The 24,803-nt window shown below is 38.8% G+C and overlaps 2 protein-coding genes across 3 annotated transcripts in view; one reads left to right on the forward strand and one right to left on the reverse strand.

Annotated features, from left to right (window-relative positions):
- Positions 1-5,847, forward strand: part of SLC36A1 (solute carrier family 36 member 1) — a 79,529-nt gene extending 73,682 nt beyond the window's left edge. Inside the window, exon 11 of the mRNA XM_031953558.1 lies at positions 2,891-5,847. Within this exon, the coding sequence (XP_031809418.1) occupies positions 2,891-2,976 (86 nt within the window). The 3' untranslated portion in view covers positions 2,977-5,847. The remainder of the gene's footprint in view (positions 1-2,890) is intronic.
- The window catches only part of FAT2 (FAT atypical cadherin 2), a 109,239-nt gene that overhangs the window by 5,326 nt on the left and 79,110 nt on the right, over positions 1-24,803 (reverse strand). For both annotated transcript variants that reach the window (XM_031953557.1, XM_031953556.1), the window contains exons 14-21: positions 24,188-24,571; positions 16,935-17,149; positions 14,904-15,041; positions 14,117-14,260; positions 11,062-11,259; positions 5,855-6,665; positions 3,591-3,736; positions 926-1,370 (exon numbers count right to left, since the gene is read on the reverse strand). In XM_031953557.1, the coding sequence (XP_031809417.1) occupies positions 926-1,370; positions 3,591-3,736; positions 5,855-6,665; positions 11,062-11,259; positions 14,117-14,260; positions 14,904-15,041; positions 16,935-17,149; positions 24,188-24,571 (2,481 nt within the window). The remainder of the gene's footprint in view (positions 1-925; positions 1,371-3,590; positions 3,737-5,854; positions 6,666-11,061; positions 11,260-14,116; positions 14,261-14,903; positions 15,042-16,934; positions 17,150-24,187; positions 24,572-24,803) is intronic.

A 24,803-nucleotide genomic window follows, 5' to 3' on the forward strand; every position in this document is an offset into this window, starting at 1 on the left:
TGCACATTTTGTCTCATTCCTGCCCTGTCCCTGGCCTCTCTTACTTGTAAGCGGAATTTTACTTCTATCTAAACTCACACAAAATGATATTTTCTCCTATATCTCTCCTGAGAATCAGGAAGATTCCCCTCCCTTCCTTCAGATCCATCCACAGATTCTTACTGACCCCGGGTAAGTTACTTTGCCTTGTTTATCTCAGTTTCCTCATTTGTAAAGTAAGGTGGAGAAGGAAATGGCACACCACCCCAGCTTCTTTGCCAAGAAACCCCAAGTGGGGTCACCAAGAGTCAAACATGACTAAAAAATGACTGAACAATAACACTAGGAGTTAGGGCCGTTGGGTTCTTGTTTCTAATCCAGTACTTGTTAGCTATCTGACACTGAATGGATCACTTCCCCTCTCCAGGTCTTAGTTTCCTATTTGTACAATAAAAGGGTCTGACTAGACTACAGGACCATATATTTTTAGAAGTAGAAGGGAACTGAAAGGTCATTGAGTCCAACACCCTCTTTTTACAAATGAGGGAATTAAGGCTGAGAGGGATTAAATGATATTCAAATCCATTTCTTTCTTAGCTCTAGTCCAGCAAATACTCTCTCTACTGCACCAGGTCTTATAACTTTGGTTCCTTCAGAGCCTTTTCCAGCTTTAACATTCTATATTCTGTAATCTTTTAGGAGTCTTTCATGGACCCCTTTACCAATATGATAAAGGCTATTGATCCCTTCTTAGGATCATGTTTTTAAATGCACAAAATAAAATGCATAGGATTACAAAACAAGACTTTTATATTTGGATCCAGTTACCAAAATTTTTTTAAAACAAATTCACAGACCCCACATGAAGAACTCTCAACTTAGGGGAAACTTGAGACACTTAGGATACTATATGTAAGTGAAGCTTGCAAAGAGGGCAAGCCCTTACCTCCTCTGGAGGTCTCGGAGCATTGGCCACCATTAAGGCAGGGGTTCAGGCTGCAGACATTGCCCTGGGGACAACACTGGGTAAGAGCTACCCCCTTCAGAAAGCTTGCTCTCTTCTTGTGGTTATTAGACAACAGTTCCAGTTCTTCTCTGTTGACCACGATGTCTTTCACACATCCTTGAAAGGCTTTGGAAGTCTGCTGAAGCAGGTGAGGGCGGATATGGCCACCCAGAAAAAGGTCTCCCCCAATCTGAGGGCTTCTACAATGCTCTGGGAGTACAGTGGAAGTATTGCCCTTGTTATCAATCTGCAGACGGATGGACATCCCTGTCACCTCCAACAGGACTAAATGCCACTCTTGGTCACTCACATAGAAAGTGGAAGAGAGGTTCCCTTGGAAACCACCTTGACAGTGGTACTCCAGGCGTGGCATCCCATCAGCCAGCTGCAAAGTAAACCCAAAAAGCCATTAATGGGAGATCATAACAGCTGGTTCCACTGTCCAGTTTTGCAAATAGCTATTAAGTTAGAAGAGAGGAGACTGTATAATTGCCTTTCTGTACTTCCTTTATATTGAGAGTGGGAGCTGGAAGGGAGATGGCACATAGTAAGTGCTTAATGCTTTTTGATTGAGGCTACAGGTTAAGCACACATAGATGACTTTTAAATCATCTTTTAATGGTTTTAAGAATTAATTTATATTCTGAATTTTGTATATAAGAGGTATGAGGGCTTGTTTCTATGATTTTGTCTGTTTCATTCACTGGTGACATTATGTTCATTTTATTGAGCTCCAGAAGATTATAAGATCTCTGTAGTAAAAGTATTAATTACTAGAAAAACTTTTAGCCATTTATGCTGAAAAAACCCAGCATTTTTTTATATATATTTGAATGTATCCATTTAAAGTTGGTTAACCAGTATAATTATCTTAGGAAAACAATATGGATAGAAAATGAAGAAGGCCTAGTACTGAATAAAAGGAGATAGGCTTGACTGACATTTAATAAATTACACAGTAATGGTCCCAAGCACCCTTATTCTACAAAAGCCCAACTCATATGGCTTTGAATCACAAAACACCACAATTTCTGAATAATCAAAATTAAAAGTAAACCAATGGGTGATAGAATGATATGTGCTGGGTTGCACAGGTTTCAGCATATTAGGCATAAAGAACAGTCAAAAAAAAGACATAATTATCCAGTACATATGTAATCAGAAAAAAAAGGTAGATAGGTTATAACAATGAGAGGCAAGAAGACTTGGACAGTTCATGTTACTAGGTTCACAGAGGAATCAGAGAAGGCCTCTAGTACAGTAAGTGGATTGTTGGGGGAGGATTTTATGGAAAGATATGGATCAGAACCAAGCAGAATGAGAAGAGGGCAGCAATTTGCATTCTGTACTGGTATAAGAAATACCAACACTTTGGAAGTCACAGATTTCTTCAAAGTAAAGTATTTGTATAACACTTCATAATTTTCAAAATACTCACACACATCATCTGCTTTGATCCATATAACAGTCCTGAGAGAGAGGCATGGCAGGGATTATTACAACAATTTTGCAGATGGGGAAGCTGAGACTCAGAGAGAAGTGACAAGTCCAGAGTCACACAGTAAATGATCAGCAAAGAAAAAGATAGAATTCATGTGTCTTGATTCCTAATCTTCCACTGCACTATACTTCTTCCTAATATAATGCAATCCTCCAAGACTACAAGTGGTAAATTTCCTTTGTGCTTGAAGACGACCAATAGTAAATGGTAAAGCTCTATCTATGTAAATGTGAACTCTTATTCTCTTTTGAATTCTTGAAGCACTGTTAGTCTTTGTGAAGGATTTATGAGAGGAACATGGACACAAATCATGCAAGGTAAAGAAGGTGGCAAGGTAGGTTGGTTAACATGTATATCAATGGAAGAAAAATGTGTCTTCAGGAGCTTTTATCTTTGCTTTTCAGGCAAGAATGTCACACCTGAGACCATGAAAGAACTGGATAAAATGGCACAGAATAGAGGAAGAGATGATAACGGCTCAAGGAGATGAAAGGGGAGAGGGAGGAAGTGACTCTGGAACCGAGTCTCAAAAGATGGATAGAATTTTGATTGGCAGGAAGAAGGATCAAGAATACATCCAAAAAAAAAAAAAAAAAACATAAGAAACACAGTGAACAAAGACATCACGAAGTAGGGAACTTTGTTATTCTCAGTCAGTTATATCTCCAAATGGGATTGATCATCAAGGGTTCAGATAATTGAACAATAACAAAATAATGATCTCAACTTATTTCTCTTGAGTAAGTGTTATGGTACAGCACAAAGAACCCTGGCTAGGAGATAAAAAAATCTCTGCTTAAGACTTAGCTGTTTATTCTTGAACATGTCACTTTATTTCTCTGGGCTTCATTTTGTTTCTCTGCATTATAAGATGGTTGAACAAGATAATATTGGAGCCACCTTCTAGCTTTTACACTCTATTCGAAGACTCCCTTCCACTTATGGCACGGAATTTTCTATTTTAAAGTCCCCTCTAACTCTCACACCCTATCCAACTCTAACAGTCTTTGTAAGATTCTCTTTGCCAGGAAGCAGAAGGCTAGACAGGACAGACCCCTCATCCATTGTATCGCCTTCCCCCCTCCCCCAAAGATTGACTCCTACCTCCAGGAAGGCCACCGTGGACCAGTTGAGGAAGAGCAATGAAGCATGAGGCTGTTGGGTTTTCATCTGGAGACGGATATGCCAGTTCTGGGCAAAAGGGTGTTTGTACTGCACCGAGCTCTGACTGCCAAACCTGGCAGCTGTGTCTGCAACAACAAGCTTTGTTACCTTAATCTCAGTCAGGTGAATCAGGACTTTTCTCTCTGTTCTCTGGGAAATAGGGACCCCTGGCAGTTCAAGGCTTTCTTGGGAGCTGGAGTTAGGGCTTATATTAGAATTGGGGTTAATCAAAGGCAAGAATCAAGGCTCAATGAGGGGCTTTTAATAGGAGATTTCTTAGCAAGTCCTCAGGATTGGGGATGGGGGTCAGGCAGGGGCCATGGTTAGAGAGAAGTAACCATTCCATAACAACATTAAATTGTGGCCTTTTCCACAGGGGATAATTTGTCTACAGTCAATGCCACCACTTCTATTTCTATCTCTTTTCAGTCCTCTGCAAGTTGGCTTCTGTACTCATCCTTCTTAAACTCTCTACAGCATTGGACATGATTTCCTTCCTATTCTAGAAACAGTACACTCTCCTGGTTATCCTCTTGCTTCATTAACCACTTTGTTTCCTTTGCTGTTTCCTCATTTCCTTCCCAACCTCACAGAGAGAGGATCTTCTCCAATGTTCTATCCTTGATCTTTTTCTCTTTCTCTACATTTGTTCCCTGGTGATCTTCATTCCCATGGATTCAATTCCATATATATGGAGATAATTCCTAAAGCTACATCTCCAACCTTAAGCCCTTTCCCTAGAACTCTTGTACCATTGCCAGTTAGAAACCTTCATGCAAATAATTCATTGTCACTTGAAACTCAACATGGCCCAAATAGAACTATTCATCTTCCCCCCTTCCTAAGCAACTTTTCTATTTCCGCTTATGTTACCACCATCTTCCTAGCCACCCAGTTTATAATCTTGAAGTCATTGACCTCTTTTATTTCTCACACCCCTCCCAGTTTCACTCCCTTACAATATTCTCTTTATGCTAGAAATAGGAGATACAAAGATGCAGTTTTAGACATGTTAACGTTGAAATGCCAAACTCAGCAAGATGTTTAGATAGTAATGGGAGACTAGAGTTCAGAAGAGAAATTAGGAAGAAATATATTGATTTGGAAGTTTGACTACACAATTATTGAATCCATGGGAACAAATAAGATCACCATGGAAACGAGTGAGAAATAGTAGGTCTAAGACACATACAAAGAAATAAATGATGATTCAACAAAGGAAACTGAGGAGGGATAGTCAAAGAATTAGGGGAAGAAGAAACTAGGAGAGAGAGTGGAAGCAAAGACAGAGAGAAAGAATATATAGGAATGAGTGGGTGACATGTCAGAAGTTGCAGAGCGGTCAAGAGAGATAGGGGCTGAAATGGGCTTAAGCAGTTAGGTAACTATTGGCAGCCTTGGTGAGAGCACTTTCAGCAGAGTACCAGATTGTCATATTCTACACACATCTATTCTTGCCTTTGCACACACTGTTCCTTCTATTTGGAATGCCTCCCATTCCTTGCCTTTTCTATTTCTGTCCATCCTTAAAAGTGGCCTTTTCTGATTCTCCCCAAAAGTAACAACTTTTCCTAACCTAGATCTCACTTTGCTGGTTCCTCATCTCTTTCCCAATCTCGCAGAGAGGGGTCTTTTCCAATGTTCTATCCTTGATCTTTTTCTCTTTCTCTACATTTGTTCCCTGGTGATCTCACTCCCATAGATTCAATTTCATATATATGGAAATAACTCCTAAAGCTATATCTCCAACCTTAAGCCCTTTCCCTAGAATGGTACAGGAGTACCATTGCCAGTTAGATACCTTCACTCAAATAATCCTTTACCAAAATGGCCTTTTCTGCTTCTCCCCAAAAGTAACAACTTTTCCTAACCTAGATCTCACTCAGTACTGTTTTCTATACTTTTCTGATATACTTGTTTTATTGTTATCTTTGTATTATGTATCATATCCATCAGCTAAAACTTAAGCATGCATCAGGGCAGGGACTCTAAACTTTGTATCTCTAAGTATCCAGCATCCAACTGGGGACTTTATATGTGATAGCAATTAAATCAACATCCATCCAGTTAAAATGGATTCAATTCAATAGTCTTAACAACTAAAATGCAGATACATTAACCTGGGACCTAAAGAGATTAAGGATTTAATCCTGGGAAATTAGGGCAGTGTCAGTCTTGCCCCAAGGACAAGGAGGTTCCCTCACCATTGCAAGAGCAGTTCAGTCTCAGGCTGTACTTAGGGGTCAGGATGCTAATTCTGGCTGTGCTGTAGGTGGACACGGCTCCTGAGTCCAGTTGAAGAGTCTCTGTGCAGGTGTGTTCCTGGCAGCCTGGGCCCTGGCATAGTACCACAGGAACTACTTTGGTCAGATGGATTCCCACAGAGTGTTCCATTTCCCTGGCCCGGCGAGCAATGGAGTCTGCAAGGCTTCGGGGTTCATGGAAAGAGCCCAGAGCTTCCTCAAAGGCAAGGAGGAGGTCTATTCCCACCGCCTCCTCTGCAGGTTGCAGGCTCACAGGGTAGATGTGCTGACGCTCAAAACCCAGGGCACTGCCCAAAAACCTCTGCAGGTTGCGCCAATGGTCACCCACAAATTCCTCTGGGGAGAGATGGCGGAACTGCAGTAGGACCGTGTGTGCCTGGGCTTCTGGGGCTGCATGCCACACATGAACCTGGACTCCAGCAGACGTCACAAAGGTCCCATCACTGACATTGATTTTGAGGCTATAGTGGCCATGGGGCAGCCCCTCATTGGCAATGATCTTGCCATCAGCAACACCCACTGAAAAGTAGCTATGGGTGGGCTTTTTGTCCATTAGTCTATATGTTAGAGTGTCACGAGGATCCCGGTCGGTAGCATGGATCTTCCCTACCACGCCTCCCTGAAACGTTTGCTCCCCCGTGGTGATGAAGATCTCTAGAGGGAGGGCAGAAGGTGGGTACTGACTCTGCTCTGTGACTTGGGCATTGACAAAAGCTGAAGAAGAGAGAGGAGGAACTCCGCTGTCTGATACCTGTCAAGGAAGACCACAACCACACTCATTAGCAATGAATCTGATGGATGCAATGGCTTCAGAGAAACATGGGAAGATGTATATGGAAATGATACAGTGATATAACCAGAGCTAAGTAAACAATATGCACAATGCTTACAATGATGTAAAGGGAGAGAACAGCAAAACAACTAAAATTAAATGCTATTAAATGGCCAAGTTTGTCCAAAAAGAAGAGACATAAAAATGCAGCTTTCTCCTTTCTTTGGAGAGGTGAGAAACTAGTTTCTCATCTATGATATGCAACAGTGCAGAATATCAGACTTTTTCGAAGGGTTGATTCATTTTGCTGAATTGTAAGAGTTTCTTTTACCCCTCTTTATTATTCTTTATTATAAGGAATGGTTCTCTTAGAGGGGAAGGGCCACATTTAGAAATATAAGTGATATAAATAGAAAATATATGAATAAAATTTTATTGACCATTTCGAGAAAACAAACAATACTTTCTGAATATACTTTTGTTCTCTGCTTTGACTTCATCATTTTAGAGCTGCACATGCTTCTTCCCAGATACAGATATCTGAAATTCCATTTGCTGGCCACAACTTCGCTATCCATCTACCTCACCCATTTTCTCACACCTCACCCATATCACTTTCAGTCCTATTTTTTCAGTCCATCTTAACAACTCTGATTTCACTTGTCTTCCTATTCATTATTGGCCACATGTCCACCTAACCTCACTAGTTACTACATTTTTGAATATCCCCTTCTTCACACATCATCATCATCCATTTTATCCCCTGTCCACATGCTATTAAGCATTGATGATCCACCAATGAAAAAGGCCTTTTCTTGATCTTTCTATACTATCTCCCACTTTACTTTTACTGATATACTTCTTAAAATGTTATCTATGCCTCTACTTCCACATTACCCACTCCCACCTCAATTCTTATAACTGGCTTCCTTTAATCAAATGCCCCTCTGTAGCATCATATTCGTTGATCACGTCTCCTGTTAACTTTTCTCTTAAGTTCAAATGTACCATAACACACTCACTTGGTTATCCACCTACTTCTAAATGTTCTTTTAATTTTCTTTTCTTGGCTCTTTATATCCTTACTTTCTTAATGTGAATGCTTTTCAAGGTTCTGGCCCTTTTTTTCTCTACATTCTTTCTTCTATTTGCAGTCTTGATTGACCCCATAATTTGCCTCTATGCATCTCACTTTGGGGCCTCTCTAGCTACTACCCTAGAATTCTTTGCTTCCCTGACCTTCCTTCACCCACCTCAGCCTTCAGGTTCAACTATGATTACTGTGAAGGTAATTCATAAAATCTATATTCCCCAGCTCTGACCTCTCTTTCTCAGTTCAGGATCTATACCTCCAGCCCCTACTGGTCATCCCCATTTGTATCTTTCACCAGTACCTCTTTAATATATCTAGCAGCATTCTTACTCCCTCCCCATTGAAAACTGCTGTTGCTTCTATAAATATAATTTCCATTCCCCAGTTCCCCGGTTTATAATCTTAAGTTGTTTTTTTTCTCTTCCTTCTTCTCTTTTATCATATGCTGTCAATCATTTCATTTTTTTTTTCACATTTACACTTTACATTTATATTTACAGCCAGTCATTTCTAGACATACAACTTCTCTGGAATCTATCTCCTCTTAAGCAATTGCATTAAACTCCTTGCATTTTCTAAATCCTTATTTTTTTTATTCTGAATTTAATGAATAATAAAAGGGAATGTTTTCTTTTGCAAAGACAAATAGAAAAAGAGGATTATCTGTTATGTACAACTTATTTTTTATTATATAATATATTTAACACGCTACTTTCAAAGCTTCCTACTTATCTATATTCTATTCTCTCTGTGGTTTTTTTTTAAAGAAATGCTTCAACAAACCCTTTTTTTTCTTTTTTTTTGGGGGGGGGAGGAATTATCACTATCTCTACCTTTCCTTCTCCCTCTCAAATCTCTTCCCACTCCCCAATAATAATAATAAAAAACAATTCTTGTAAGAAAAAAATGAAACAAAACAAGAAAACAAACATAATCAGGCAAGACAAATCCACATATTTGCCATAGTCTAAAATTTATATCTCATTGTGGACCTTGAATCCAGCAATCCTGTGTTTGGAAGTGGAGAACATGCTTCATCATTACTCTTTTACAGTTGGGGTTGGACATTGTATTGATCCAAGTTCTTATGTCTTTCAAAGTTGTTTTTCCTTGCATTGCTGTTGCCTAGTGCTTCTAATTTATTCAATTTATTCTAATTAAATTCAATTTATTTTACAGCACAATCAGACTAATCTATCTTGTGTCACTTTTTGGCTCAAAAAAATTCAGTGACTTTCTATTTCTACCAAATAAAAGCTCTTAAGTTGCTTTGCCTTGCATTGGAAAACCTTCACAATCAAGGGTTACTCTTTTTTTTTTTTAGCCTTATCTCATATTATTCCCCTCCAAACATTCAAGTCAAACTGTTCCTCTATTCTCTAAACATCTGGTACTTGCCAACTTCTGCACATTTTGTTCATGCACCCCAAGCCTGAAGTTTCCTCCCTGCCCTTCTCTTGTTGAATTTGTATCTATATTTTTAAAATTTCCTTTTAGCTTTAATATTTTGTTTCTCCCAATTACATGTAAAAACGATTTTAACTTTTTATTTTTTCAAATTTTGAGTTCCAACTGTTCTTCCTGCCTCACACCCTTCATTGAAAAGCAAGCAATTAGACATAGGTTATACATGTGTAGTCATGCAAAACACATTTTCAAATAAGTCATTCTGTGAAAGAAAATGCAGACAAAAAATCCCAAGAAAAATAAAGTAAAGAAAAAGTATCTTTGATCTGTATTCAGGCTCTACCAGTTATTTCACTGGAGATGGACAGCACCTTTCATCATAAGTCCTACATATTTGTCTTGGATCATTACAGTGCTGAGAATAACCATTCTTTAAAGTCCAAATCAAAAGCCACCTTCTCTTAGAAAGCATTCCCTGCTATTTCCATGATCCATGATGGCCTTCATATTTGACTCTCTGATAGCACTTTATTTTTTCCTCTTAAATAAACTTATCATGTATTAACATATATTAGGTTTTCTTGTATCTTCACTCAAGTCCTTCTCTGCCTTTCTCCTCTGTATCAAGAGAGAAGGAGCTATTGTGGACCTCCAAGTGAGTGAGGGACCTTGGGTCCTTGAACACAAAGATTACTTTTGCTTCTCTTCCTATGATGTCCATACTTTGCTACCCTTAGATGGAAGACTGGAAATAGAATGACCTTGTAAGATCTGAAAAGTAAATGGTCTAGAGGTCTGCAAACTGGAGTCCATGACAAAATAGTTCCTGCCAACACAACAGCAAAGACCCAGCTTAGCATTTGATGGACCCCACAGTCAAAATGTCAGGATTTACAAAAAGTAGCAAATCTTCCTTAGCATTGATAAAATGCAGCATCCAGAAATGATCTTGGAGGAGAGGAGGGAGAGAGTGTTTGAGTGTTTGAGAGCAGCTATTTTAAAGTAATTGCTTATTCTTCACAGGAACTGATATGTTATAGGGAGAAAGTGTTTGTACTTTTTTCATTGCTGTATCTTCTTAATAAATATCCTTATTAATAGCTAAAAATAAAAATTCTCTTCTTATATCTTATCCCATGGAGATAACCTTGGTTTTTCAAAGGTTATGCTCTCAATGTAAGATATGAAAGTTAAGCTGGAAAAGCTTTGAATATGGGTCTATTGACTGACTGCATGTTTGTTTTCTTAGTTGATCTAAGTTTGGAATCTCATCATCAGAATGACTACAGAATAGGAAAATTTTCAGCTTCAGCAACTCTTGAAGACCAATCATTAAATTGCAGAGGGGTTGTGATATGTCTCAGTAAGCCTACATTATAAACTCACAGATCCTTTAAATATTGACATTAAAAAATAGTTTTTACTTATGTCTTGTCTTGTTACTGGATTGGAAACTCCAAGATGATAGGGTTGACCTAGATGATACCTAATGTCTCTTCCAAATCTTCCAAGTTAACCTACTATATCTGAGCAGATTACATGTGGATGACTGTATCCATTTCTGAGGACCATGTTTACATTTCACTAACAAATGGGGATGTATCAAGGAGAAGAGATATGACACTATACATGAGGATGAGCTGAGGGAACTGAGTTTGCTCAGCTTGTAGAAGAGATAATTAAGAAGGCAAAAAGTAAGAGCAATAGGGAGAATGCAAGGAAGCAGATTTTTACTTCATATCACTGACAATTAAATCTATTCAAAAAAGGAATAAACTCCACTGGACATTAGGAAACAGTAAAGATTGTACACACAACACACACACACACACACACACACACACACACACGCACACCCTCTCAGGAGTCTCTTACCTGAATCTGAAGCAAATACTGCTCTTTGAATCTTCGATTCAAAGCTGCTGCTGTCACTAGCCAACCATCCTCTGTGACCCGGAAGGCAGAACCATCATTGCCCTCAGTGATACGGAATGAATATGGTGGCCCATTCTTTGGGGAGTCTCGGTCACTCAAGATCAACTCCAGAACTCTGCTACCAAGTGGAGCATTCTCCTGAGATAGTAGGAAATGTGCAATTAAGAGAATGAAGTTTCCACTTTGGGATACCTTAGTATCCCTACCTCTTGACTGACCCCCATCATAAGAATCCTGAAAGGGACAGTGAGTTTATGAATAGTAGAAGCTCAGAGTATTTTTAAATTAAATAATATAAAATATTATCAACCAATATTTATAAATATGCAGTTACTATGTAATAACACACATGTAATACACTATGTAATAAATAACCTTATGACATTACATTAATAACTCTAATAACTTTTACATGATAACTCACCATGTAATATATCTTACCTTATTACATAGTGTAATAAGTGCTTTCTATTATCTTTATAGTTTAAAAAATGATTTACTCCCAGTTGCCCAAGGAATGGGGGTTAAAAATAATAATGATGATGACAGTAATATTCATATTGCATTTAAAGGTTCACAAAACTCTTTTACAAATGTTAACTTATTTAATGCTTGTAATAACCTTGTGCATGTCTATTGTACTATATGTTGTTAGAGAGACTTGGAAATGTAAGGCATAAGGAAGACTTGAAGTCTTAAACATTATATTCTTAAAGAACAATTAATAGAATTAATAATTAATCATAATGATATAATAATTAATAATAACAATTAATATAAAACTTGAGGGTACTTTAGAAGTCAAAATGTCTGCTCCCTCATTTTACAAGTAAGGCCCAGAAAGGGTAATGACTCAGCAGAGGTTGTATAATGAATAATTGGGGATTGGGGGGAGAGGGGGAGGTTGATACTTCAATCCAAGTGTTTTATCTCCCTACTGAGGGCTCTTCCTATTGTCCCATCCTATGTCTTTATAGAATACTTTCATATTTATTATTTCATTTGATCATCATATTAGTTCTTAGGTCTTTGAAGTAGACACCGCAGGTATTTTTATCCCCATTTTACAGATAAAGTGAACTGAGATCCAGAGAGGGTCTTATAGCTAATAATTATAATGTGTGCGTTATTACATAGAAACTGCATAAGATAAGTAAGTAAGGGTTTAGGTGGTTGGAGAAATAAAAAAAAAAACCACATACAACAGTTTCCCTTACAGGCATAAAGCTGATACAGGAACTGATTGTCACATTGAGAAGTCTACTTAACCAAAGGGCATTAGACCAATCCATATCACAATGATTTGTGCTTCCTTAGGTATTCACAAAACAAAAATCATAATTCTCTTAAACTGTTGGAGCTGGAACCTCCAGTGCGAGGAGCAAACTCTACCTAAACCCCACATGGTATAGTAAAAAATGTAACTGACTTCAGTCAAATCAGAAGATCTGGGTTAGAGTTCTCACTTTGATCCTTTCTAGCTATGTGTTCCTGTCAGTTCTTTTCAACTTTCTGAGTTTACTTTTTCATCTGAAAGAAGAAGGTAATGACAACTAGCTCACAAAGTGTAGGACTTTGAATTGAGAAAAACTGCATTCAAATTCTGTCTCAAATACTAGCTATGTGATCCTGGTCAAGGTACTTAGCTTCTCTCTTTCTTAGTTTCCTTGTCTATAAAATGGAAATAATAATAGCACAAGATTTTTGCAAGGATCAAATGAGATATTATTTGCAAAATATTTTTGTAAACCTAAAAGTGCTATATAACTATTGAATATCATTATTATGGTTGTTATTGTTATCTCCCATCCCTTGGGTGACTGTGAGTAAATCAGTTTTTAAACTATATAGTCAGTCAAAAGCAATGGATTTATGATCAGAAGACCTGGCTTCAAATTCCAGCTATGCTATTTACTAGCTGTTTAAAAGTCTGCTACTAACACACTACATTCCCTCTATGTCTTTCTTATTCATTTATAAAATGATGAAGTTGGCTGAATTGATACCTAAGGTCTCTTCCAAAGCTAAATCCTACCCTTTTAAACCTGGCCATCAAGGTAGTCCTATTGCACAGAGCACTGGGACTGAAGTCAGGAAGACTCAGTTTCTTGAGTTCAAATTTGGCCTCAGATGATTACTAGCTGTGTGATCTTGTACTAATCACTTAATCCTATTTGCTTCATTTTCTCATCCATAAAATGAACTGGAGAAGGGAATGACAAACCACTCCACTATCTCTGCCAATAAAACCCCAAATGGGGTCACAAAGAATCAGATCCAACTGAAAGTACTGAACAACAAAAACATCTGGGCAGGCCATATCTGGATGATTGTATCCAGTGCTGAGGACCAAACTTCTTGTTTGTGGATGAGGTATCTGGGATTAAATGACTTATCAGAGCTAGGAAATACTAAGTGTCTGAGACTGGATTTGAACTCAGATCCTCCTGACTCCAACACTAGTGCTTTAGCCACTGTGCCATCTAGCTGCCCCTGAAGGCCACTTTTTACTGGCAAACCGGGATATGTCAAGAGGAGATTAGCTAGGCTGATGAAGGGGTATGACATCAATAAGACAAAGGAACTGGATATGCTTAAGAGGAGAAAGCTTAAGGAGAACATTATCCCTGTATTCTGTTCTCTGAAGACCTGTCACATGAAGAAAGGACTCTATTTATTTTGACTCTAGAAGGCAAAAAGTAGGAGAAATGCAGGAAGGCAGAAATCAGCTTCATATACTCCATGTATGTGTCCAAAAGATATAGGGGCTTTACTAGGATATTAGGAACCAATAGTAAACTCCCACTTTTGCCAATATTTATAAGAGGGCCTGGGCATATTGGAGATACTATAAGAGGTTGATTCCTGCTTTAGGTAAGAAAGGATGAGAAGAGATGACTTCAGAGAAACGTCCCAGGTCTGTGATCCTGTGATTCTATCAGGAGATGAGGTGTTGGGGTCCTGGAATCAGGGTAACTCAGAGGTTCATCCTTACCTGGACCACAATGCTGTAATTGAGTTGGAAGAAGCGCGGGGGGTTATCATTGACATCAGCCACTTGTACATCCACTTCCACATCCTGGTATAGTGCCGGCTGTCCACTGTCTGTGGCTCGAAGTGTCAGGAAGTAGCTAGAAGTCTGGCCCAATGGAGGTATAAGATAAGGGCTATTAGCAGGGGGATAAGATGCCCTGCCAAATGCTCATTCACCCCCCCTCTCTATCTCTCTGTCTGTTTCTTTCTCTCTCTCTCTGCCTGTCTGTCTCTCTTTCTCTTTTCTTCCCTTTCTGGGTCCGTTTTTCTCTTCTTTTCTCTGTCTCTCTTTTTCTTTTCTTTTCTCTTTCTATCTTTGTCTCTCTATTACTTTCTCTCTGTCTCTGTATATCTTTCTTTCCTTTTCCTTTCTCTCTCTTTTTGTCTCTGTCTCTTTCTTTCTGTGTCTATCTATCTCTTTCTCAGATAAATCTGAGAGATTGGGGGTCAACTTCTGGGAGTTTAATGTTGGGTAGATTCCTGGAACTGAAATTTGGGAAATGGGGTTTATATGGTGATCGTATCAAAGTAGAGAGCTCCTTAGATATCATGTAGTTTGTCCTCTTGTGTCCCCATTACCCTTCCTAAGAGGCATGATGATGAATTGAGTGTGGCTTTGATTTACCACTGTTCAAAGAGTAAGGACATTTTCTTTGGTCTAGATACTTTTATAGCTCAGCTCCAGATGTGTGATGTTAATTCCTCTTTTTCAATTTCCCCAAGGGGTTTATTCCAACTGTGTAACTTACCTCCTCCCAGTCCAAATGCTTGGCAATTTGGAGCTCTCCCTTCTTAGGATGGATGGTAAAATGGCCCAATCGGTCCCCTGCCACCAGGCTGTAGGTAATGGCACTGTTTAGAGGTCCATCCCCATCAGTTGCTGATACCTGTAAAAAGGAAATGATTTTCTGCAATGGAAGAGGCTGGCCACTTGTCACTGCCTCAGTTTCCTCAACTGTAAGATGGGACTTATAACAGCACTTACTTCATAGAGTTTTTGTGAGTATAGAATGAAAGAATATTTGTAAAGCACTTAAGAGTTCCTGGCAGATTAATAGGCACCATATGCTGCTTATTCCTTTCCTTTTTCCCTTCTCAAGGTTGCCATAAAAATTGGGCTAGTTTTTCCTTAAAAGGAAGGAAAGTTGTTCCTGAAACGTGATTGGTTGAGTGTTCTATGCTTCAATCCTTTGGCATGGCTTCCTAGTCACATAGGACATAAAAAGGCACTCCCGTGGGAGCTGGTGTCCTTCAGATTTGATGGAGGTTCCATGATTGTGTGAGTGAAAACAACTTTCTAACCAAACTAGTTTCCATGTAGAGAAGAAAAGGACAGATTCTACTTAAATCAGTGCTGTATCTTTGATAGGGATCCCTACCACTCTATGGCTAAATAAACACCCTTTTGTTATTGGCCACAAGGTCTACAAGTGGCTCTTTTCAGTCCTGAACATGAAGTACTAAATAGGCCTGACTCAGGCCCATTCCACAAACCTGGGCTTCCTTGCATGGTGCTGCACTGAACTAAGCTGTATTCTTTTATTAGAAAAGAGAGTTTTACTGGAAGGAGAAACAGCTAAAGGAATATATCATCAATGTTTAAAAAGCATTAATAAAATATTTTAAAGGAAGAAAAGTTAATATAATATCAATTTCTTTTCCTTTATGAAAATGAAAATGATGACATAACTAGCTCTTTCTGTATATACTGTTCTTAGCCTGGTTACATGTGTTCAAATACATACACATTTAAGAAAAGATCTGATGTTTATATAATACAATTAGCTTTGTAAAAAGCTCAAATGAAAAATGTTTTGTGGTCTCTAAGCCCTGAGACTACTAGATAACATAGCGCTGGTACAGTGGAAAGAAACCAGGGGACAATTAAGACAGAAGGCCTGGGTTCAAGTCCTAGATCCATTCATTGCTGAACCTTTGGCTATGGGCAAGTAACACAATCTCCTGCAGCTTTAGTTTCTTCATCTGTGAAGCAGGGGTATTAACTGCCCTAACAGAAGCATTTGTATAGCACCTTATGATTTACAAAATGCTTTAATGCAATGGTTCTCAAACTCTTTTTCTCAGTATCTTTACGGTATTAACAACTATTGAGAATATGTCCAAAGAGTTTTTGTTTATATGGGTTACATAATAAATATTTATCATAAATAGAAAAAAACTAATTTTGAATTTGTAGACCCTCTGAAAGGATTTCAGAGACCCTCCAGGATTCACTGCACCACACTTTGAGAACCACTGCTTTAATGTGTCTCATTTGACAAAACAATGCCATGTGGTTGACATGTTTTTAATAGATGAGGACACTGAGTTTGAGAGAGGATGTGACTTGCCTAGGGTCATATGTTTTTGCCCCGAGTAAGAGAAAGTACCATCACCCTTCTTTGTCTATGTCTCCCTCTTTCCCCTTCCCCCACAGAGCATCACCACTCTTAGTCTCTTAGCTCACTCCTTGGTGCTTTGGATTACAGAGTCAAGTTGGTATTGGCTGGGCCAGGTCAAAGAGGGCACCAAACCTTACACTACCATGTGGTGCTAGACCCTGACCAAACATGAGACTTGCCACCTATCCCAGCACCTGTCTACTTTCTCCTAATCAAAGGTTAGGGTCCTTTGGCTTTTTCCTCAGGCTCTTCTCATCCTCTGCTATGCTAATCCACATGGAGATGTTAATGACTGACACAAGGAGGGAATCTGGCTCCACACCTATGGGCCCTAGATAAAGGTCAGGAGGAGAGGATGAGAGGGGTGGGGGGGCTTACCGTGAGGATGGACTCTCCCACAGCAGCATCTTCCTTAACCTCCACACTATACAGATCCTGGAGAAACTTGGGTGGATGATCATTGACATCAGTAATGTTGACTACAACTATGGTTCCATCATTGAGGGAAGGAGAACTCTTTCGGATGCATTCAATGGACAGGTAGTACTCTTGGCCAGTTTCAAAATCCAGACTCCCATTGACATACAAGATCCCTGTTTGGGGGTAGGGGGAGATAAGGATGATGAGACAAATGGAATCATGCAGAAGCAGGGGAGTGATTCACCTCTGAGTATCAGACCAGCAACCTCGAGATGCAAAGGGTTTTAATAGGTCATTCTAACCATTTCTTAGCTGGCTTCAATTAAGCTAATCTAAATATAGATGTACCAGTCCCAACTTAGAAGACCTTCAGAGAGTGTTTCTCCATTTTACAGATAAGATGGCTGTGAGGCTCTTATCTACATCCTCTCTTAAATCCTCCAAAGGTAAGGATTCCCTCAGTCTTTTAACATGTTGTGGGCAGAATTCTTCCATCTGCTCTGTCTTGCTACATGATAAACCATATCTTTTTCCAGCCATGCATCTCTTGGATAATATTTTTTTCCCATTTTCACAGGATTCACCTCAAAAGGTACTTAATTTATTTTTTTAAACAATAGCAGCTTTTTGTTTTTCAAAATACATGCAAAGATAGTTTTCAACATTAACCCTTGCAAAAGCCTGTGTTCCAAACTTTTCTCCCTTCCTTCCCTCCATCCCTTCACCCCTGGACAGCAAGTAATCTAATATAGGTTAAATATGTGCAATTCTTCTAAACATATTTCTGTCTTTATCATGTTGTACAAGAAAAAATCAGATCCAAAGAGAAAAAAATGAGAAAGAGAAAAAGCAAGCAAACAAGAAAAAAGTGAAAATACTATGTTTGGATCCACATTTGGTCTCCATAGTTTTCTCTCTAGATGTGGATCGCTCTTTCCATCACAAGTTTATTAGAACTGCCTTGAATCACTGCATGGTTGAAAAGAGTCAAGTCCTTTATAGTTGATCATTACATAATTGGATAATATTCTTAATGCCCCCTTCTATATGCCCATTGTCATTTTGGTGATAACAGCCTATTTGTGTTCTCCATGTATTTCTCCATTGTCTTACTCTAGGGCACAGAAAATATTCAACATATCTATATCAAATCTCCCCAGCTTCAACTAAAACCTTACGAGGAATGGAAAACAGGCAGCATATTATAATAAAGGGAGAACCCAGACATGGAATTGGAAGACCTGGATGGGTTTGAGTCCCAGTTCTGTCACTGATTAGCTATGAGATCTTGACCAAGTCCTTGAGGAACCTCAGTTTCTTCATCTGTAATATAGAAAATAATGTTTGCACTATTTTCATCTTAGGCTATATTGAAAGACAATTTTTTGTAAATATTAAAAGAGACTTTCTTATGTGTTCTTTGTCTACCATGTCACCTCTCTTACACACTGGCTGTGTGAATGATTAAGAAACTTCCTAAGACTAGACATGGCAGAAAAGGTGACCTGCATTGGGAGAGGAAGTCTCCTCAACAGAAGATCGCTAAACCCCTGAAATCTCAAGACCAGTCTCCCAATCTCTATGAATGTATTTTTATGATTATAACTCTTTTAAAAAATAGCATTTTATTTTTCCAAATACATGCAAAGGTAGTTTTCAATATTCATCTTTGTAAAACTTTGTTTTCCAAATTTTTCTCCCTTTCTTCTTCCCTTCTCCCTCCCCAAGACAGCAAGCAATGTAATGTAAATTAAACAGTGCAACTCTTCTAAATATATTTCCATATTTGTATAATTCAGGCATTTATTAGCTGAATGACCCTGGCTAAGTCATTGTTTATTCAATTTCCTCAACAATAAAATGGAGATTTAAAAACATCTACCCCCCAGGATTGTTGTGAGGATGAAATGAAATAATAATTGTCATGTGCTTAGCATAGGGTCTGGAACATAGTGAAAGCTATATAAATGTTAGTTATTATCATTATTTTTAATAACCCTCTCTCTAAGGCAATGGGAAGCTGAGGTAATTACTACAAATTTTAATAACTAATTTCCTTGTAGACAGTAGTCAATTGTTCCTAGTTCAATTTTGGTTAAGTTCAGTGTATACTCACAGGTTAAGAGGACCTTAAGTTACACAGATGGAAGACTAGTATCCAGAGCAGAAGAGGTGATGGTCCTCTTGCCCCTAGTCTGCTCACCATCTGGATGATTACACCACATTTTAGGAAGGACATTGATAAATGGGAGTTCATCCAGAGGAATATGGTGAAGGGTTTCAGGATAATATCATATGGGAATGTGAAGGAAGAACAAGGGCTCATAGAGAAAATATGAGGTCTCTCCCCTCAATTTTTTCGCATTGGTGGGGTTCCAAGGGTCCCCCAAGTAGAACTCTGTATACTAATTCAGATTTTTTCAATATATTGATCAATTTTGTTTAATGTTTTTCCCTTCGTTTTTGAAAACAAAATTTTAATATAAGGGATGGTTCTTTAGAAGGGGAGAGGGATATAGAGAAATTCTAGGTGATATAAAAAATCACAGTAAAAAAAATTTAAAGAAAGAACTGGAGCTGTTTAGCTTAGAGAAGGAAAGTTTTAGGAGAAACATAACAGGAATCTCTATCTGTCAGACTGTCATAGAAAAGAGGAATTCAACTTGTTTTCCTTCACTTTAGAAAGCAAAACTGAGAGAAATAAGGAAAGTTTCAGAGATACAGATTTTGAGCTTAATAAAAGGGAAAACATCCCTAGTTGTGGCATAGTGAAACAAGTACTGGACTTGGTAACTTGGAATTCTACTATTTAAGTAGTTGTATGAATATTGGCTAGATCACTTCAGTCAGTAATACTACCTATCTCACAGGCTTATTGAGAGAAAAAGGCTTAAAACATATATGTACACATATATTATATGTGTATGTGTGTATGTATGATATGTGTGTAGCCTATTCTCCTTTTTGTAGTGTTAAGGAACTGAAAATTGAGTACATACTCATAAGTTGGAGTATGGCTCAACAAGTTATAGTATATGAAGTATGGAATATTATTGTTCTATAAGAAATGATAAGCAGGCTAATTTCAGAAAAGTCTGGAAAGACTTACATGAACTGATGCTCAATGAGGTGAACAAGAGCAAGAACCAAGAACAACAAAATTGTATGATGATCAACTGTGATATACTTTGCTCTTTTCAAAACGAAGTGATTCAAGGCAATTCTAATAGACTTATGATGGAAAGAGCGATCCACATCCAGAGAGAGAACTATGAAGACAGAATGTAGATCAAAGCATAGTATTTTTACTTTTTTGTTGTTGTTTGCTTATTTTTTTGTGTGTGTCTTTTTTCCCTTTTGATCTGATTTTTCTTGTACAGCATGATGAATATTGGAAATATGTTTAGAAAAATTGCACATGTTTAGCCTATAGTAGATTGCTTGTACTTTTTTGGGGGGTTATACAAGGTTCTGCAAAGGGAATGTTGAAATCTATTTTTGCATGTATTTTGAAAAATAAAATACTATTTTAAAAAATTATGACTTCCCCATATTTGGAAGTCATTAAACAGCAGCAAGATGTCAGGATGTTATAAAGGAGATTCCTGCCTCAGTATGTGCCGGACTAGAACCACTAAGGTCTCTAAAATTCTGAAATTCCAGAATTCTTTACAAGATGAAGGTTATAAAGTATGAAATGGTGGGAGAATGGATGAGAAAACAAAAGATGTTCTTGGAAACAGGAAAAATAATTCAAGGAACAGTTCAAAAGATAAATATGAATGGTTGAGCTATTCTCAGTAATTAGAGCATTCAAATCAACAACAAAGGACTAATGAAGGAAAATGCTTTCTATCTTCAGAGAAAGAATTGAAATTTGAAAATTGTTGTATGGTTCCACATATATCAAATATCAAAACATATCAAATGTTGACTTTCTTTAATATGGAGTAGGGAGAAAGGAAAGAGAACTCAGAGCCCAACATGTTGCAGAAAGTAATATTAATAAAATTTTAAAAACAAACAGGAAAAGAACTTGACACAAAAATGTCATGAAAGATGACTATATTGTAGAATCTTACTTTGGGTAAGGAGGGACTAGGGAAGAGAAATTGTGGAAAGATTTCCAGATGAAAGATTCAGGGCAGTGAAGCAATTACTAGAAATGAGTTTGTATCAAAAGCCCAGGCAAAAAAGAAAGCCATCTTACCCAATATCAGAGATTAAGAGAAATATAAAAAGGGAAGGGTTGGAGTTGAGAATTAGACAAATGTCTAGGTAAACAAAGCTGGGCTCTGTGACTATGTGAATGACTGTGCTTTATAGAATGTCAGAGCTAGAAAACATGTTAGACCAAAAGAGTCAAAGCCATTCTAACCTTTTCATGTTACAGATGGAGAAAGACTTTACAATCACTTCTGCTATAATGGGTATTGTGAAGACATGAATTTGGTCCAAAGGAATTGATATATTCAGGAACATTTTAAGCATAATGTGAATTTTGAGTATCCTTCCCCAGAAACAGTAAGAATGCAGAAAATTGCACCACTTTACAAAATAACTCATAGTCTATGATCCTTCCAAGGCTCACATCCACAAGCTAACTTTGAGCCTTTGTCAAGGTAAAGTTTCACATTGACTATTTATCTTCTATTGCAGGAGGAACTGGGATGCTAGAGGAGTTAATCACCCCCTCACTCCTGCTTTTTCTGCCTTGGCCTCCCATATACACAGAATTTCAGCCTGCGCAGTGCAGACAGGCTGAAGAGCAGCTGCAGGCTGCAGATGGGATCACTATTTATTATACTTATTTCTTAACTATTCAACATGTATAAAACTTTTTTTTGAAATGCTTTACATATATTATCCCATTGGATGCATATTGGTGAACATGAGAACCTTCTGTTTGGGGGTTCTCAGAGTGACCACCCTGCTTTGTATAGAGAGGACATTTGCTGCCAAATCTGGTCTAGAAGTCTAGAATGTTAATTCATATCCTTAGAATCACAGAATAATAGAATGGTAAGCTCTACAAAGAACCGTCTATTCAACTTTCTCTCTTGACAGTGGATGAAATTAGGGTCCAAGGAAATTCAATTAATTGTCTGAATTTTCACATTGAGCAGCAGGAAAGTTGGCATTAGAACTCAGGTTTCTGCATTTCCCGATCCTTTGTTCTTTCCAGTCTTTTGCAGACTGTCATCCCTAGCAGGAGTAAAAAGGTGAAAGGTACAGTGGATGTGGAGGGTATCTGGGCAGTGTTCACGTGGAAAGAACATGTCTAGCGGTACCAGTGATGTTTTCAGTAGCTTAGCAAAAAAGACCTTGAGACGGAGCAGATTGTGCGCTTCTTCAGGAACTATTTCTTTGTTTTGTCTCCGGTGATATTTAGCACGGCTTTTACACAGCCGTAGATTCTTAAATCTTTGTTGAGTCACTGACAATATTCAATGTGGAAGAGGGTTGGGTGGGGTAGAGCACAGAAAAGGGGTTATAACATTCAACATCAATGTGGAGGAGTGAGGAGAAGCCCCGCTGCAGAAGGGGAACAAGAGTCTTAGAGCCCCTAAAAAGGGGCACAGGAAGAAGCCAAGAGTCAGACTTCAGTGATGTACTGCTGGATGCTAGTGTTCATTTCCCCCAGCCCCTCATCCTCAGCGCTTGAACCCTGTTCCTCTGAGGGAGACTAACAGGAAAGAGTTAATAGATCACTGTACCCGTTCCCTCCCATCCCCAAATGTGGGCAGAAGACTTCTCAGTTACTTTCTTGTTCTAACTTGCTCCTCCCACACTCAGCCTCAGGGCTCTCTCTGTTCCCAGAAGATTCTATAACTAAGAAAGCATCCAGGGCTGCCAAGATGTCCCAAGTCTACAAAAGATATACCTCCTTTTCTCTCAAGATCCCTGGAATCTCTTCCCTTTCTCCCTTCATTCCAAGTCCCTTTTCCTCACCCTTTTCAGAAAAAGAAACATAACATGAAGCCGAGGGACCATCTATTTTCTTAGGGAGCCAGCTAAGCCTCTGTGGCCTGGAGCCCAGCCTCATTTTGCCCACAAAATAGCTTCACACCTTCCTCCCAAGGCTAGGGATGAACAGTGGCTGTGGCACTAGGGGAGAATGAATACTATATTTGGAGATAAGAGGATGTGTATTCGAATTCTGATTGTCACTTACTACCTATGTGAGACTGGGGAGGGCATTTACCTCTCAGGGACTCATTTTTTTTTTTCATCAATAAAAAAGGGCAATGGGATAACTCATCTCTAAAGTCTCTTGCTGCTCTAAATCTGTGTTCCTATAATTAAGGAAATCTATGCTGTGTCCAATCCTTACTTGAATGAGACCTGCAGATACCTACATTTATTGTGAAATGCTCTGTACTTCTTGAAAATTCTCTTCAAAGTTACCTGCCAATTTCTATCTCCCATCTCCTTTTCCAGAATCTATCTCTTATTTTCACCTTTCCCCAAGCACATTTGTCTTTACTTCCTTATGCTCATTTCCTTGTTGTTCTGACTACAACGTCTTATCAGTGCTGAGTAAAATAGCACTGAAGGGGTTAGGAAGAGGGAGTGCCCAGCTTATGAAGTAAGACTGCCATAAAGGAAAATCCCAGACCATCATAAAAGAAAATAACAACCAAGTAAGATATTCTCTCATCTGCAGAGAAGATGATCAGTAAAATGGAATGGTTGAGAAGCATTGAGCTTGGAATGGAGAAGAAATCTGATCCCCTTCCACCACACCTATATGTAGCTGGAACTTCTTTCCTTTCCCTCACCTCTCCCTTGACCTTTTTCCCCTTCTATTTTTCCTCTTCTTGTTCCACTGCCTCTGGTCTTCCTTTCCCTCATCCACCTCTAACTCCCTCTTTTTTGCCTTTCCTTCATCCCCCCCCCTTTTCCTCTTTTTCTTCTCCTTTTATTTCTCTTCTTCTTTTTCTCTTCTCTCTAGGTCTGTGGGTGACAAGAGATCATCAGATCCAGAGAAGACTTATAGATCATCTAATACAAATCTGCTGATTTGCAGGGGAAGAAAATGAGGAAGCAGATTGACCAAAATCTCACATTGAGTTAGAAGCAGAGTTCAGGCTGAAAAGAAAGCCTCTTGATTCTCACTGTTTCTCTCATATCCCTGCCATAGAAAATTGAGCCCTCAATGGGATGAAATCTCCAAATTTCTATAAAGTGCTCCCATCCCAGTGTCTCACCTGTGTGGTAATCCAGTCGGAATTTCTCCTGCTCATTCCCACTGACAATCTGGTAACCCGTCTTCTCAGCACCTTCACGGGTGAGCGGTCCTAAATGGAGGACCTCAGTGCCGGGACGGGCATCTTCAGAAACCTGCACACTGTGCTCAGTGCTCAAGAACACAGGCAGGTAGTCAGCCAGGTCCACCACAGAGACTGTGACTGTTCCCAGGGTGGACAGTGGGGTTGGGGTCCCCTGATCCGAAGCCCTGACTGTCAATTCCAGGACCTCTTGTTGCCTTGCCCGCAGTGGTTTCTCCAGACGGATCACCCCTGTAGTGGCTTCTATGGAAAAGTAACCATCAGCTGAGCCCACCAGGGAATAGGATACCTGGGCATTAACACCTGTGGGGAGGGAAATGATATTTACATCAGATGCCTAAGTTTGGCCTTCCAGGCTCTCTGTGAAAGATATATTTTTCCAGATTTAGAGAATGGAGGAGATTCTTATTTACAAAGTGACCATATGAATAATAGAATCTTAGAGTTGAAAGTGACCTCAAAGGTCATCTGGATCAACTCCTGTTTGAATCATAAATCCCCTCTAAAAGATACCCACTAAATGATTTTTGAATCT

This window comes from Sarcophilus harrisii, chromosome 2 (assembly GCF_902635505.1).
Source record: "Sarcophilus harrisii chromosome 2, mSarHar1.11, whole genome shotgun sequence".
NCBI lineage: Eukaryota > Metazoa > Chordata > Mammalia > Dasyuromorphia > Dasyuridae > Sarcophilus > Sarcophilus harrisii.